Source organism: Panthera uncia, chromosome F2 (assembly GCF_023721935.1).
Source record: "Panthera uncia isolate 11264 chromosome F2, Puncia_PCG_1.0, whole genome shotgun sequence".
Lineage (NCBI taxonomy): Eukaryota > Metazoa > Chordata > Mammalia > Carnivora > Felidae > Panthera > Panthera uncia.
The window spans coordinates 77,710,458-77,728,233 of NC_064812.1; the positions used below are offsets into that span (position 1 = coordinate 77,710,458).

At 39.9% G+C, this 17,776-nt stretch overlaps 1 protein-coding gene across 2 annotated transcripts in view; it reads left to right on the forward strand.

Annotated features, from left to right (window-relative positions):
- PCMTD1 (protein-L-isoaspartate (D-aspartate) O-methyltransferase domain containing 1) overlaps positions 1-14,219 on the forward strand; it is a 67,653-nt gene extending 53,434 nt beyond the window's left edge. For both annotated transcript variants that reach the window (XM_049633714.1, XM_049633715.1), the window contains 3 exons: positions 1,774-1,945; positions 3,782-3,905; positions 11,620-14,219. In XM_049633714.1, coding sequence (XP_049489671.1) covers positions 1,774-1,945; positions 3,782-3,905; positions 11,620-11,987 — 664 coding nt within the window. In that variant the 3' untranslated portion in view covers positions 11,988-14,219. The remainder of the gene's footprint in view (positions 1-1,773; positions 1,946-3,781; positions 3,906-11,619) is intronic.
- The last annotated feature ends 3,557 nt before the right edge of the window (positions 14,220-17,776 follow it).

The following is a 17,776-nucleotide window of genomic DNA, read 5'->3' on the forward strand; positions in this document are numbered from 1 at the left end:
AGCAACCAGAAGCACACACAGTTGACTCTTGAACAACATGGGCTTAAACTGCGCAGGACGGCTTAAATGCAGATTTTAGTACGGTGCTATACGTGTATTTTCTCTTACTTATTTTCTTAATATTTTCCTTTCTCTAGCTTACCTTTTTGTAAGAATACAGTATGAAGTACATGTAACTAAAAAGTGCTAGTCATCCGTTTATGTGGTCATTGTGAGGCCTCCGGTCAACAGTAGTTTGTTAGTGGTTAAGTTTTGGGGGAGTCGTAAGTTATACTCGGATGTTTGACAGCAGGGAGGGGGTCAGCACCTCTAACCTCCGCCTTGTTCAAGGGTCAACTGTAATTCAGTTTGGCTACAACATAGTATGTGTGTGGGGGGGGGCGCGGTGAGGGGGAAGAGCAGGGAAGGCAGAGGCAGGAAATGAATCTGGCAGGAGAGCTTGATGGTAGGGTCATAAAGAGAGCCCCATGTGGCACTCTAAGGAGCTTCACTCCGTCCTCTGCAGTAGGGAGCAAAATGATGGAGGGGAGACCTGAAAAGTGTGAGCAGCGAGGAGGCAGTTACAGTGAAAGAAATAATGAGGCATGGACTCTACCCTAGTGTGGGGGTATGGGCAAGAGAGGGTACACTGATAAGTCATCCCATCCCAACTCCTCAACCCTTCCCAGCCCACCTCTAAGCCTCCACTAAGAAGGTAGGGGACCAAAGACAGGGCATAGTTCTGGTAAACTCTTCTTTAAACATTAGTGAATATAACGTGTCTGTTGTTTAGTGAATTTTAATGAAAAGTTGTTATGTAATAAGTCTATTAATTAGCAAAGGACAGGATATGTTTTACAAAGTAGAAATGATTATGATTCAATCATTGTCATTTTTTCCCGCATGCCGAAACTTTTAACATGGATTATTCCATCCTCAAATAATAGCCTGACTTTTACGTGTGGTCATATTAACGTTAATCAACTTAAAAGTAAAAGGATATTCCATGAATTAGTTTTCTAAAAGATTATATGTTTTATTAGTGCATTGGGTTTTAATTAATGTTATACGTTAGAAACTATTTACAGATTTGCTACACCTTAAGGAATAAAGTAGGAGTCTAAATAGGATAGTTTGTAAAAGCATAACTCTCTATACCGTGAACCAACACTGTAACCAGGAACAGGTGGCCTGGACAAGATGCCTTTGCTTTGAAACCCTGTCTCCTTCTGTTGCATAGGGAGATCCCAGGGGCCAAAGCAGCAGTCACATAGCAGCCCTGTAATGTACCTCTGCTAAAATCTCCCTAATCATAGCGGTTGCTGAAGTGCGTCCTTTCCTGGCGAAGCTTTGCCACTGTCAGCCACGGCAGAAATGTCAAACAGAGATGTGGACTGCACGAGCCCTTTTCATGGCCGCTGGCCCATCGGCTTTTTTTTTTTTTTTTTTTTTTTTGGAAAGGGCAGCGGAAGGTGAACTTAGTATCTATCACTTGTGGGGCATCACAAGATTGGTATCATGAGGAGCTTTTCCTTATGCTCGTTTTTTAAGCCCTAAGTGAAGTTTCAGTATGGCAAAAAAACAGGTTGTTTTAAAAATGTGAATTATATCATTGATAATAAAACTATATATTTGGTCAGTTTAACTTCATAAATATGATATTTAAATCAAATCTCCTGATATTTTATCCTTAATTTTGGTAACTTCACTATTGCAAAGAAGTGGATTATGTTAATTTTTTTAGATTTAACCTTTTGTTTAAATGAATTAAAAGATGTTTGTTTTTTCGTGCAGATTTGAGTTCTGTGAACCCGCATTTGTGGTTGGTAATTGCCTCCAGATAGCGTCTGACAGCCATCAGTATGACCGCATTTATTGTGGGGCTGGTGTCCAGAAGGACCATGAAAACTACATGAAAATCTTACTGAAAGTTGGAGGCATTCTGGTCATGCCTATAGAAGATCAGGTAACTTCTGCCCTTTGCTTAAGCACGTTAGTTTAAGGTGGGAAATGTTCTATCAGTGAAAAGTAGGCTGTGATTTTTAAGGAAGCAGTACTCTTCACAGATCTAGCTATAAAAACAACAAAAACAAAACCTTGAAACAGACTCTTGAACCAAAGCAGATACAGAAGAGATCCTTCTACTAGGGTTTGAAGAGATTTTCGTCTCCCCAGAGCTTAGCCTGTGTGATGTTTGCCAAGTTGCTTCCTCCCACAGTTTTTGTACCCAGAGCTGTTCAGTTGAGTGTGAAGATCTCTACTAGCCACTCAGTTTCCAACATTCTTTAGTTCTTTGAGCGTAGAAAAGAGAAATTCTATTTGGGATTTGGTTTGGACTGCTTAAATCCATTAACGAAACAAGTAAATTTTTAAATCTCGATTTAGTATGACATAGACTCATTTGAAAATATTTTTTCAGTTATTTATCTGCCTTCGGTTTGGAATTATTAGGGATAGTAAGTGTATGAAATACTAATGTATTCAGGAAATGGGTGGATCTTTCAAAAGGAAATTACTTTAAAAATTTATAAACATGGAGCGACCTGGGTGGCTCAGGCGGGTAAGTGTCTGACTCGATTTCAGCTCAGGTCACGATCTCATGGTCATGACCTCAACCCCTGTGGAGCCTGCTGGAGATTCTCTCTCTCCGCCTCCCTCTGCCCCTCCCCTGCTTGCGCTTTGCTCACACGTGTGTGCTCTCTCTCTCTCTCTCTCTCTCAAAAAAGAATTTTTATAAAAATGCATTTCAAAACAAATCCTTAATATTCATATTAACCTAAATTTGAGAGGTTTAAAATGCCTTGTGGTTTACACGGTAGAAGATAAATTACATAAGACAACTGGGACCTTGCCTCATCATTTTGGAGTTTATAATCTTCGGGGAGGGGGTCCCTTAACATCACAGCATGTTATTTGCAGCTCAGTAGATTTCACCATTACCATGCACTAAGCTCTGTAGCAAATTGTTTGTCCGTAATTAAAAAGACATAATATAAAAACATTCATTAAAAAACATTCCTGGAAAAACATTGTTACTTGAATGCTTCCAGAGTTGAGACTCCCAGATGAACAATCTTCTGTTATCTGTTGAAAATACCTTTCCAAATATTTTTAAGATAGGGCTTCCCATTGGTATTTTATTAAATATTAATTATATACTATCATCCGAATGTCAAATGAGCTTATTTTTATAATAGAAATTGAAGATATTAATTCAGCTTGATCAAGCCATGTACTGAGCTAGTTTTTTTTTTTTCCAAGGACTGGGGATGAGTTTTTGCCAGGTAGGTAAAACTTGTAATGCTCTTGTGATTAATTACGTTTATTTGTGAAATACTAAGTTGCGATTAGAATTAGAATCTGCATTTTATGACCATCATGCGCAGCCATGAAGTTGACTCATTGGTACAGTAATCAGAACGTGGTTTTATTAATGCTTTATATAATGCTTTAACCAAACAACTGAACCTATGTGAAACATCTAATTTGGGATCCACTGGCAGGTGTGGGTTGGAATGAGACCCCTAGAAGGTATCAGACCCCAAATATAACATGATGGGTCACTCGACCATATTTGGATATTCTACATACATTGATTTATCTATCTTGAGCTGCAAATATTTGTGATTTCTTCTGTGTTATTTTATGGTAAGCATTTAAATGGTAGTAATTTGGTTGCACTCAAATACAGGTGATTATATAGCAACCATTGGCAGTTATTCCATGAAAACAAAACTGTGACTGTAAGGTGATCGCATTTCCAGGATTAAGCTATTCTGTTTCTGTGTTTTCCTCCAAATAGTTAACACAAATTATGCGAACTGGACAAAACACTTGGGAAAGTAAAAATATCCTTGCTGTTTCATTTGCTCCTCTTGTACAACCAAGTAAGAATGATAATGGCAAACCAGATTCCGTAGGACTCCGTAAGTAACTGTTGGTCCTTTCCGACTGAACCGTGACTGTTGTTAAACTCTTATGGTTGGGATTTAATGGACTATATAATTATGAAAAATCGAATAAACATGCACTTATATATTCAACAGATTTATTCAGCTTTTTTGTGGGGGTGGGTTAAAACTCCTACCTTGCACCAGACACAGCTGCCTTCATGGACATATGAAAAGAAGGGGCAGGTGAAAGAAATCATGAATTTACTAATTATACCTGTGACTTTACTAATTATATTAAATTTGTTGTCATTTTCTACACAGAAGGATGACAAACACAACAGCCTTTATTTGAGCTGAAAAGAGCTTGGTTGTTCTAAGACCGGAAACAAGTTTCAGGGCGGTCGAAGTTCGTTCGCTAGAGTATAGAAGATAGATTATATACAGGGCTTTCCTTATCAAAGGTGAAGTCAGTGTTGGTTGTGGATAGACTTGTTCGAAGGTAGAAAAATAGTAGACTAAATTGTAGGCGGTGGTAGAGAGAAAAAGAAGGATGGCGAGTTTGGCCTTGAGCGGCTAGCTGAGTGGTGGTACCATTTATTGCTGTTTGCAGGACTGGCGATGGAATAGTTTGGAAACAGGTGTAGGAAGATCAGGTATTTTATTCTGGCCGTGTTTGAGTTTCCTGTTGGCATGCACATGGCAGGCAGTCAAGTGGTTGTAAACCCACTGCACAAGGGGAGGTGTAAATTGGGAATCCTCAACCTAAAAATGGCATTTTCAGCTTGAGAATGGATGAGAGTACTTGGGGGAGAGTGAGAAGAGAGAAGAGGTGTTTGTGTTGGAAATCAAGAAAAAAGCAGTATTTCAAGAAGGAGGAAGTAATAAACTTACTGCAGCTGAAAGTAGAAACAGAGGTAAGAGTAATGTTAATTGGCTTGTGATATATCATGATTTTGGAAATCGGTGAGTAAGGTTCCTTCCCAAAAATGAACTAACTTTACCATGGTAGACTTCTTGCTTTAACTTGCTTTTTAAATGAATATATTTCAAAGGAACCTGGCTTTACATGTAACTTTATTTTCATTGTTTATTTTACCGTCTTGTGAGCTACGTGGTTTTTGTGGCCTGTTTTTCCCTCTTCCACGTCCTTCCCAATGGAGAGAAGGATTTGGCGGTCAGATTAGCTAGGAACTGAAACGTCATTTTTATCACCTACTAAAGGAGTAGGGGCGGAATATGGCTTTGGTCCGCACCCTTAAATTAGACTATCCACGCAGCCACAGGCAGTAGTGGCCAGCCTCCCGTCGTGTGGGCTCGCTCCGTAAACGCAGGGGAGCAGAGCTTCATGTGTGGGTGAGCGGAGGAAAAGACCAGGGAAAGGCCACACGTGGACAGCTGCTTCGCACTCACGAACCATACAGACCACTCCTCCTGCCATGGGGACGAAGGTATGTGGTGGTGCAGACAGACCCATGTGGTTCTGTGGTAAGGGGCAGTGAGCGGCAGGGGCGGGGTCTCTTCCCTAGACCCCGGGAGAGGGCTTCCTAGCGTTCTTCTGTAACGGGAGTTGCCATCAGAGAGACCTGTTGACCGCTCTTTCCAGAGTCACAAGATGCATCAATTCTGACACAGTGCTCTTACTTTAATCTCATTTAGAAAGAAATCAGGCACTCAGTTCAAAAAAACTTTTGAACCTTCCACAATTCGGAAAGTGTTAATCAGCCATTTTTTCCGAACGTACTTTTTGCTGTTGTGTGTTACGAAATTGAGTCAATCTACACAACAGAGCAACATAAGACGATTACATAAGGAAACTTGAGTATATAGAAAATTGAAAATAAGAATGATTAAAAAAAGGATTATCAAAAAGATCCATTCTGTTAGTAAAGTTACTCTGCTGGAATGTTGAATTTAAACTTCCTTCCTGTCTGTTCAGAGACACGTGCTAGATGTATTCTGGGACTGAAAGGGACTGGTGCTAGGAACACCAGAATCAAGTAACTGTCACCTGTATTCACATGCATTGTACAGTTATTTCAAAGTATACTTTTTGGTAGACCATACACACACATTCCCTCGTATATATAGGTGTATGTATATACCATATACTACATACTATAATATTTAGTAGACCATCCCGTACTAAGATCATTGAATATTTCGTTGCTAAAAGCAATAACTAAAAGCAATAATAATAATAATAATAACAAAGTAAAACTATTTTTTCCCTCCTGTTTTCCAAATATTAGAATTACAGGTCATATTTATGACCATTTTCGTTAACCTATCATAACAGGTTAGAGAGTCACAAAAAAGAAGTAATGAAAAAAATTCTGTGACACGGTGGCCTAACCACAAATGTAATAATGTATATCTGTAAAGACATGTAAGTGTCCTTATAGAGGTCCCTGTGGACTTCTGTGCATCAGCCATTTAGGTGTTTCACTTTCTCATGGAGACTGTTGTAGCCCGAGACATTCCTCTTTATCTGACAGTTTCCCTAGTTTAGTGTCCTTTAGAGGAGGCTAGTTTCTAAATGTGGTTTTGCAGTAACACAGTTACAAATGGGCAATTTTCATTCTTTCTCATTTTAAAGATGTCCATACAGTGTAGATCTAGGTAGTTAATAAGACTATCCTCTGTGGGTTGATGGACATAACTGTGAATGTAAAGTAGGGGCATAAATTTGGTCGAAAGGGATAAAAGGGGGAAGAGCCCAAATTAAAAAAAAAAAAAAAATCCGTCATACCTGTGAAATACTTACAGGTGAAATGATCGATCCAAATTTGTCATCACAATCGTCTGTGGTGGATTTGGGAGGAAGAAACGGGAGTGTGGTAAGATTAGCTGTACGGTGAGGGTTCAAGCTGAGTGGTACATGGGGTTCGTTATACTGTTACTCGTATACATACTCGAAAGTCTCTACAATAAAAGGGAAAAAAAAATCATCAGCTCCCAATAGCATAAAAATGAGCCAGGAATTACGATTTTGTAAAAAATAAAAGCTTTTTTATGAATAATGTTCACAGAACGAAAAAGTTCTGAAGATACTATTTGTCAAAACTTAATAGGATGTTTGGAAAATAAGAACAAGTTTCTTCTGTTAAAATTGCTGATTAGAGAACATTATTTCATTAATTATAGGGGATTAAGTTACGAAAGAATGTTAGCAAAAAAAGAGAACTAAAAAAATACACATGCAAATCTCTGGCAAGTGTATTTTGTAGCTATGAAACTGCCTGTATAAATAGTTACTAAAATGTAGTTAGAATTTTCCTCAGGTTTATCACTACTTTTGATTCAATTCACATCTTCTTTCCTTTGTTCGCGGGGTGGTATGCAACATTCTAAAGGAGCTGCTTCAAGTCCAGGTGGGCCCTTTAGAAGGGGAAAAGGAAAAAGGGAAAAATTCTATACCAACTTAGGCAAAACTTTCCTCCATACACCACCCACTAGATACTTCCATCTCTCACACATGTGGGTTTTTCCACCCCAAGGAATTCTCGAATTCTTTGTGGACACCAACTAGGTGTCCTGTGATCTGACCCCTCCCATCACTAACCACTGTTCGCATAGACCCCGGAGGTTAAAGGGCTTGTACGAGGCTGCCGCCATCTCCTCCGACTTGAGCCCCCAGCCACAGGTCCAAGTTTTCACCTGTGTTTCCGTCAGCCTGGCTGTAAATCAGGAACTCCCGTGACCCCTTTCTGGAATTCAATAATTTGTTGGAGTGCCTCACAGAACCCAAGAAAATAGTTCACTTACTGGATTACGGGGTTTAGTATAACAGGGGTCAGCACAGAAACAGCCGGCTGGAATCGAGGCACAGAGGGTTTGTGGGAAGGACCCAGCTTCCGCGCCTCCTCTGAGGGCCCTTCTGGCACTTGCGTGTGTTCATCAGCCCGGAAGTTCTCCGAACCCTTGCAGTGAAGGCTTTTTATGGAGGTTTGATTGATTAAGTCATTGGCCATTTACGACCGGCTCAACCTGCAGCCCCTCGTCCCCTGCCAGAGGGTGCTGGTGAAAGTTCCAGTCCTCTGGCAACCAGCCCGCTCACTCGGGCTTACGAAAAGTTGCCTTATTAGCCTAAACCCAGGGGTGCTTGAAAGGAACCTGTTATGCTCTTATCACTTAGGTAACTCCCAGGTGTTTTCAGAGCTCTGTCAGGAACGCAAAGCCAAATGTATATTGCTTGTTAAAAATCTCAAGGGGCAAGAGACTTCATAAATTGTGGCAACAGTTGTGTGGCCACTTATAGAAGCTGCTGTTTTTGTAGGTTCAAAAGTGGCCCCAAATCGATGCTTTTGTGAGATTGGCCTAAATATAATGCCCTTTTCAGTCTTTGTTAATAAAAACGAAAGTGCTGACTGCTAGGTTCCCGTGAAAAACAAATAGAGCTTCCGTGTGTGTGTTAGAGATAACCTTAATTATAATTTTGGAGTGAAAGCTTTGATTCAAAATAAAATTTTAATAGTAGTCAGGGTGAGTATCAAATCCTTAACTCGTAACTGGAAGCATTACAAACAAGGGAGTGTTAAAGAATAGAAAATACGGGGGATTTTGAATATTTTCAATTCTGAGAATTATCTAAAAGTTTGTGTATCATTGAGACAAACTTTACATGAAGCTCTTGTGGGTGCTATTTTAGGACTTAAGTCTGAATCTTTTGCCATTCTGGGTCTAGTTGGTTCTTTATGAAGTGAGGTATTCTGACAGTTTAGGATTGAAAGGTTCATCATTCTAACAGTGTCCTTGGAATAGCAGTGTTGGCAGAGGATGAACATAATTCAGGTGCTAAAAGAGAATACCGAAAAAAAAAAAAAGAACACCGAAAATGAGAGCAAGGTGCAAGAACAAAGACCAGCTGAAAAGACTAATTATAGCTCTATTTCTTAGCTCTTTTATTAAAATTCCCAAAACTCTTTTATAGATTTATTCTCCACCAGCCTCCCCCACCCCTGCTTTTTCAGTGTTCACTCAGGCACAGGTTTCTTCTGTGTCTACACTCCCCCTTGGGTGCTCGCCAGAGGCTGTTGGCTCTCAGATTTCTGTCCCCAGCCCTGGCCCTTGCCCCTGAGTCCCAGACACATGATTCAGCTGCTTGCGGTTGGGCAGGAGCAGAGACCGTGCAGTCAAAACGCCCACGTTCAGGTTCCACCCCCTGTCACCTACGACCTCTGTGACCGGGACCAAGTTATTTCACTTCTGTCTACTTCCTTTTCCTCAGCGCTAAGTGTGCTGTTGCCTGTAACACGCGGAGATGGTGGCCAGCGTGTCACTGTTGTTTTCCTTTCTGAAATCTTCTTCCAGGAGATGTTCACAGACATTCCAGATTTCATACGGAACAGAGTTTTGATTTGCTCCTCCCCAGCTACTCTTCCTCTTTGTCGTGTCAGTAATTAATTGACAGTCGCATCTACCAAGCTGCCTGGGCCAAAAACTCTCCCACATCCAGTGCCCGTCCAGCCTGCCTTCAAAGTGTGTTTCAGACTTGTCCGTTTCTCTACGTCTTTACTGCCAACCTCCCTTACTCTAATCTGCATCACAGTGTGGTCAGATCTCAGGTGGATTACTGGAGTATTCCCGCTGGGCTCCTGCTCCCTCTCTTTATGATCCATACTCCACAGCGGACCCTCAGTGCCATTTTCATTGCATTATGACCCTGCCTTTTGAAAACCCTTGATACAAGGCACATTTTTTACCAGGGCCTGCAAGATCACCCCAACCACCTCCCTTACTGTTTGCTTCCTGCTCTAAACTTCATCGACACCATTCTTCTTTCAGCTCTTTGGACGTGCTAAGCTCATTCATCTTCTAGTGTTTTTCGCCATTCCCTGTGCATGAAGCTATTTACAGACAGCTGTTTCTTCGTATCATCTAGATGTTAGCTCAGACACACCTCTCCTAGGGGAGACCATTGGGACTACCCAGTCGGAAGTAGCCATACCCCATGTTACTTTGTATGTCATTGGTGTTTTTTCTCATATCTTCTTTTTTTTGTCATAATTATTTCTTATCTATCCCTCCCCCAAATATATAATCTCCATAAGAGCAGGGACTTTCTTAGTCTAAATCGTTCACTCTATCTAAACGAGCTCTTTAATAGTACCTGGCGTATAGTTTAACACATGGTTGTTGAGTGACTGTGAAACAGCTTAACAATTTTGGGCGATAAGCAGAACAGGTGGTAGTTTACACATTTTAACATATAAGAGATGAGATTTCCCATCTGTTTTTACTTAACCAGTGTTCACAAAAGTCATGGATGGCAGAAGCAGGACTTGAACTCAAATTGTTATATGTTTCAGTTTCCGTGTTGGATAGTTGGGAGCAGGCCCAGACAGTAGAACAAATGGTTTTTAGTTGAACATGCCCAGTATGGCCCTTGGGAATTCTTTTCTATTTCAGATTGCAGTAGGGGACTTGAAAAAAGTTTGAAGAAAAGATTTTGTCGTGGGCCACTTCGGTGTGTGCTGAGGGATCGTTGAATCAGCCTAGAAAGGCCTCCCATGCTGGAGTTTTACCAAAAACCCTGTCCCTTGCTGCAGCGTGTATCCAGTTCGTGATAGGGTCTAGGGGAAGGAAGCACTCAGAGCCTTGGACAGGGTGATAGACTGTGCACTTCTAGTACTGCAGGCCCCTGTACGGAGCACAAGGAGGAAGTGCCACGGCCCCTCGTTCCTGGAGCTTACAGTCTGATGGTAGAAGGGGGCCAATTACAGTCTGATGGTAGAGGGAGGCCACACACCAAAGAGTTCCTACAGAAGGCAGGATTTCATAGTTATAACAAAAAAGTTTGCAAGGGAAGTATCCAGAAAAAGAGTACCAAAAGTAAAGAAAGAAAACATAAATGGAGAGTTTTTAGTGCTGTTTGAGGAGGGTTATGTTTTGTTTCGTTTAGGCATTTGAGAAGGCTCCTTGATGGTAGTTTTATTTCCACAGGGATGGCAACTAGGAGAAATGAATTTCACGTGGGACGAGAGAATTAATTTCTCTGTGTCTAAAGCATTGGAACAGAGCAGGCTACAAGGAAGAGTATGTGTTCTAGGGCTTAAGGGTTTGCAGATCTGTGGGAGATGGGAGCGGAGGACCGACTGTATTTGCTAGAAACAAACATCAATAACTGAAGGAAATCTGTGTTTTGGCCTGTTTTGGCCTATTACATTGTATACAGCATGATTTCTGGCGGGCCTTTGCCTAAGTTGTACTTACTGATTTACAGAGGAAAACTCGGTGTGTGTGTGTGTGTCCAAGTGTGTGTGTGTGTATGTACACACATGCACAAGCTTTAAAGCTCAGACTGAGGCGGTCGTTCAAATGTTGCCTTTGAGTTTTAGGAACAGATCGTTCTCTTGTATGGTTTTCAACATCAAAAATATAAAAAAATATATGTGATATAAAATCTGTCTTCTCTTCTTATCCCCTAACTGCTTCATTCTTACGGAACCCGTTTCTAAGTTCGTACTTCCTCTTTCAAAGAATATTCATGCATATACCTGGGGACACACATACACACATATCTACACACAGATACCTCCCCGCTTTCCACAGAATTGAGAATGGTGGTGTGGCATATAGAGAGCACCTTTGAAATCTTTGTTAGAAAAAGAAGAGGTTTTATACTGGGTGTTTTCTACCGTTTGCTAAGAAATATTTTGTTCTGTGAAGAAATGAGCAGTGTGTAATGTTTTGCTTTTTTATGTGTTCTGTGTGTGTGTTTTGTTTGCGCTTTTCTTTTTTTTTTTAGCTCCCTGTGCCGTCCGGAATCTCCAAGACTTGGCTCGCATTTATATCCGACGTACACTTCGAAATTTCATAAATGATGAGATACAGGCCAAGGGGATTCCTCAGAGGGCTCCACCCAAAAGGAAAAGAAAGAGGGTTAAACAGAGAATCAATACTTACGTATTTGTGGGTAATCAGCTTATCCCTCAGCCTCTAGACAGTGAGGAGGATGAGAAAATGGAGGAGAATAACAAAGAAGAGGACGAGAAAGACCACAGCGATGCCATGAAGCCAGAGGAACCACCTCAGAATTTACTGAGAGAAAAAATCATGAAACTCCCTCTCCCTGAATCTTTAAAGGCTTACTTGACATATTTTAGAGAAAAATAACTTAGATCACGAAGAAAGAATGCCTACTGATAATTCCTTTAGTCTTGAAAATGTAGCATTTGTTAGGAGTTAAAAGAGAGCGAATTCTTTCCACAGAGCGAACTATAGTGGAAAAGGTATAACTTGTTTCTGTCTTAGTAATAAAAATGATGTATTCAGTAATTAAAAAGAATCCCTTTTTATAAAATATATTTTTCTTTAAATCTTGGAAAAAAGGCTGTTTTAACTCAGAGTGACTTCAAGAGTGGAATACAACAATACTCAAGATTTGTATACCGTAAATCCTTTTCTGATTCCTTACAGATTTGTAGTGCTGAGGCTTACATTTCATTTTATAGAAGGTTACATAATTGTTAAGCATATACTGGTTTTTGAACAGCAGTTCTTTTCCTTTCCTCTGTGAAAACCTTCTGAGCGAATTAGGAAATCAAATGCTGTGTAGACCCACTCACCTTACTTCGGTTGCGGTCACTACTGTTGAGTTGCTGTAGTATTCCGGGCAATCTATGAGTGCAATAACAATTCAGATGTTGAATAATTTAGCTTTAAAAAAAAGTTTCGTGGAGTTCAGTGGCACTGCTACTTTTGCTTTTGAATCTATTGCCAAAAGACATGGGAAAATATCTGCTTCTCTCCTAGAGATTTTAAGAGCACATCAAGTGAATATTAAATAAAAAGTATATACTTGATACAGTTCTTGATTTGTATGGACCCTTTACATTTTCAGTATTTAAAAACAATGAGGTTATCCTACTCTCTGGAGTTTTAGAAGATAGTATGTTTGGGATGGGTTTTTCTCTTGTCCACTGTGTAAAGTGTTTGGTTTAAAAAAAAAATCCACTGTTCTGTATGACTGTCGATACGACAGACAGGTAGGGAGTGAGCATGAGTAACGGCCCCTTTCTTGGGCTGCTCTCAGAAGCAGGTGCACTTTAGCAAATGGAACTTCTGGTTCATTTGAATCTTTGTCTTTGACAAGGTAGGACTGAGCGAGCCTCAGAAAGAAACTCATCTTTGTAGTGTAGGAGATGTTCACAGGAATTGTATGCAGATGCCTCTTGTTTTGAAAATCCAATTCAGAATCATAGTGTAATCTTTGGGACCTATGTTGTGCTCATTTAACTTTCTCACGGTGTGTGGGTTGTTTGTTGTTGTTGTTGTTGCTTTTGGTGAAGTTCTAATTATCACTTTTTTCTTCATATCACACACTTAAACTATCCGTCATTAGAATATTAATTATAGCTTACCAGCGATACAACAGTAAATGCCATTTTTGATTTGTTCCTTTTCTTCCCACTAGGGCCTGAAAATAGTCATTCCTTGTTAAGAAAGTACACAATGCAACATACTTACTACTTCATGTAACATGGATTATGTATTTTTTAAAAGGAAAAATTTGAGTGTATCTCTTATTACCACCAGCATCCCTGGTCCCCGTAGTTGGTCAACTATGTTTAAGGAAACCCAACGGCTACATAGTAAAAGGATTGTTATTATCTCTTTTCAAAGATTCAACTATTAGTAATACATAGTTGGTTTAAAAAATCTCAGCTCTGGTAATTCTACACATTTAAAAATGAGCATTTGAAATATTCTAAGTATGAATTATCTCAAGTAAATGAGGGTATTTTAGTAATGGGAAAGATAATTTCATGGAAGGTATTTGTTTTATACCAGTGACTCTAGGGCTAGGTTGATAGGGGTTGGGGGGTTGGGTGTTATCTCCACAATGTTTTTCTTTTTTTAGATGATTGCTAAGCTGTTACTGTTAAGAAATGTCCCATCTCATTTCTATCAAGGAAAAAAAATAGTTGATACAATTGTCATCTGTTAGGAACGGTCACTTAATTTAAATTAAATGTTAGTTTTAGAAGTTTAGTATTATTCCTGGTGCCCCCCTGTTTTTATCCAGCAACCCCCCCCCCCCCCGGCCGCCCTCTCCGTACTCACTCTGTCGGTTTTGGAGCTCGTGTCCAGATAGTAAACATACATATTCTTAAATGATGATTTTACTATTCAGAAGAGAGTTTTTGTTAAGGATATATTTGAAGATTGACTTGCTCACATGGTCTTTTACTCTGTGGACCTTGGCAAAGTATACAGTAGGTTTTCGTTGCCATTACATATTTTTGTCATTGAAATGTATCTTTTGTGTTTTTAAATGCATCCATTTTACAGTTGTGACTTTATTATTGACTTTAAATAAAGAAGTAGAAATAAATGAAAATTAAAGTGAAAGCCCTTTTATTAATGGGAATATAGTAGAATGATCAAGAATATTTTGGGTTCGTGTTTATTTTTTAATGAATTCATGGTTACTTGGGTGTGAATAATTACGCTTTATAGGTGGAAAAAGTAGCAAAGAAAGGTAAAATTAAATGAAGATGATGAGGACTATATTCATGGGATTTTAACAGCCAGATAAAACACTGGAAATAATCTAGTCTTTTCTTTTGTAGAGAGGAGGGCTAGGGAGATAGCACGAGTCTCCGAAGTCAGACAGCTAGATGGAGAGGACTTTAAATAGCATCCAGCACCTGATAAACCTCAAGACATAACGACCAAGAAGACAGTTTAAGTCTACACTTCTTACTAGTTGATACATTTGGTTCTAGTCCTAATAAACAAAAATGCCATTAAAACAGCATGCATCACGGTTAAAACACCAAAAATGTTAAGTATTGGTTTCTAGCTGTTTGAGAGGACAAAAGCGAAGCAAAGCCTGTTCAATCATGGGAAGACTCGGAACGTTATTTTAAATAAGCAGTTGCATATAATTCAGTTTTGTTCTCTAGTAGCCTGGCATTTTCTTCCTAATTTAGGAAATCTCTATACCAATGGATATATGCTTGAATTATTGTATACGGTTCACTGTCTGTATTTGAACATCTCCTTTCCTTTGGAGTGTTGCCACCTTTGAAGACAGTGTAGGCTTTTTTTTTTTTTTTAATTTTATAAAGTATTAGGTATATATGAAGGATATTTAGAAGATATATGCAAAACAAGGAAGAATAATTCAGTGTACATGTAAGTACACGGGTGTACCTACTACTGGGTTTGACTACTGGCATCACCGTGACCCGGGTGCCCTTCGCAGTGTCCTCTCTATTCCCCTGGGGGGTATTCCTTTTGTGTCAGTCACGACCTTGCTCTTTGCTATAGCGTCACCACATATGTTCGTGTCTCTGAACAGTGTATCACTCGGCCTCATGCATACTGAACTTCACAAGTGGAGCTCTACTCTTGTTCTGCAGGTGACTGTCTCAGTCCACACTGCCTTTCTGAGATCGATCCATTTTGTATACAGCTGAGTCAGCACCCACAGACTCAGTCTATTTGCTCATCCTGCTGTCAATGGACATTTGTTGTCACGTCAGCTGGTTTGGTCGGCGGCATTCTTCGGCATGTCTTGTGACCATACGCGTGCGGGAGCCTTCACAGAGTGCACACCTGGGAGTAGAATTGCTGGACCATAGAGCATGTTTGCATTCGCCTTCACTAGGTGGCGCAACACAGCCGGACAGCCTGTGCCTTCCTGCCATGTTCACATGTTCCAGCTCTTCCATGACCTCACCTGCGTCTGATGGCGATCTGTGCGTGTTTAGTAGTGTGAAGTGTTACAGAGGCTTTGTTACTGGTTATGGAGGTTTTGTACCTTTCTGAGTGTTTCTTCGTTTCCGGTTTCCTTTCTGTAAAGCTTCTATTCAAGTCTTTTGGAAATGATTTAAAGAAATTGGCTTTCAGGGTTCCTTCTGTCTTCTGGCTGTTAACCCATTGTCAGTTACGTGTATTGCAAATCTCTTCTGTTAGGTCGTGGTTTCTGTTCTCATTCTGTTTGTGGTGTCTTTAGTGAATTAAAATTTTCAATTAAAAAAATGAAGATTTTTTTTTTGTTTTGAGAAAGTTGTGTGCGTGCGCGCACAAGTGGAGGAGGGGCAGACAGAAGAAGAGACAGAATCCTGAGCCCTCCTGCACCATCAGCACAGAGCCCAGAGCCCGATGCCAGGCCTTGAACTCACAAACCGTGAGATCACGACCTGAGCCAAGGTCAAGGATCGGGCGCTTAACTGACTGCATCACCCAGGCGCCCCTGTCCCCCATTTTTTTAAGAGTGGGTACAAGTAGGGGAGGGGCAGACGGTGAGGGAGGAGAATCTTAAGCAGCCGCCATGCCCAGAGTGGAGCTGGATGTGAGGCTCAATCTCGTGGCCATGAGATCATGACCTGAGTCGAAATCAAGAGTGGACGCTCAACTGACTCAGCCACACCGGCACCCCCACGTTTTCAATTTTAATTGTGCGAGATTCACCTTCACACAGCCTCAGTCCAGGATCATGAAAATACTAGCCTGTATTTTCTCACAAAAGTTCTGTGATTTTTGTCTTTCACATTTAAGTATGTAGTACACCTGCTACTGATATTTGCATAAAGCGAGAAATAATAAGTTCTTTTTTTTTTTTACATAGTTGATCAACTGTTTCGGCACCATTTTTTGACAAGTCCCATTTTCCTCCTCTGATCTGCAGTTTCAACTCTCATAAATTAAGCTTTCGTATGTTTGTGCTTTGTGTCCAGATTTTCTTTTCTGTTTTATTAGTCATTTATGGATTCCTGTGCTAAAATTGCACAGTCTTACTTACTACAGATTTACAATAATTCTTGATCTAGTGGGGTAAGTCCTTTCAACTTAAATTTCAGGAATATCTTGGCCAGTCTTGGACCGTTTGACTTTGATAACCATTTTAGAGCCAGCCCCTCAGATTACATGCACACAGTCTTTTTGGGATTTCCTTTGGAATCACACTGAATTTATAGATCAATTTATGTGAGAGGTAACATGTTTATGATACGGAGTCCTCCGATCCATAAATATGGTACTTCTTTTATTTACATCTTGTTAAGTGTGTTAGTAAAGGTACACAATTTTGTTTCAAACATCTTCAGATTTTATGTGTACATGTTTTATATTTTTCAATACTGTTGTAATGTTTATTAAAATTATGTTTGCTCTGTATTGGTTTTTGTACATTACTTAAAACACTGTTGTGATTGTTCTAAATTTTCTACATAGATAACCAAATCGTCTTTATAGAGACAGTTTGTTTTTCCCTTTGGATTTTGTTTTGTTTGGATTTTGTTTTTGTTTGCGTATATGCTAGTTGGGGCCTCCTGTAAGTGTTGAATAGAAGCAATGAACAAGAGCAGCCTTGTTTCTTATTTTATTGCCCATATAAAGTCATTTAAAAATTTTTTTTAAGTTTATTTTAGAGCATGAATGGGGGAGGGGTAGAGGGAGAGGGAGACACAGAATCCGAAGCAGCTGCAGGCTCCGAGCTGTCAGCACAGAGCCTGATGCAGGGCTGGAACTCACAAGCTTGGAGATCATGACCTGAACCAAAGTCGGACTCTTAACTGACTGAGCTACCCAGGTGCCCCAAAGTCATTTTAAATAAATGGCATGGTGTGCTTAGAATACATATTGTGTTGTTCAGTATAGTGTTCTGTAAATGTCATTTGAGTCAAATTTTTGACTGTATTCAAATCTAATACAGTCTATGTAAACATTTTTCCTGTGCTTTTGTGATTTTCAGCAAAATCTCTCACTTTGATGGTAGAATGTCAGTTCGTCGTAGTTCTCTCCATTTTTGCTTTGTATATTTTGATACGATGACACTACACTTTAGGTTTGCTATGTCCGTTTGGCGATTTGAACCTTTAATGGTATGTGGGAACCCTTTTGATATTTTTATATTCTTCAAAGTCCATTTGGTTTGATACTTATGTAGCATT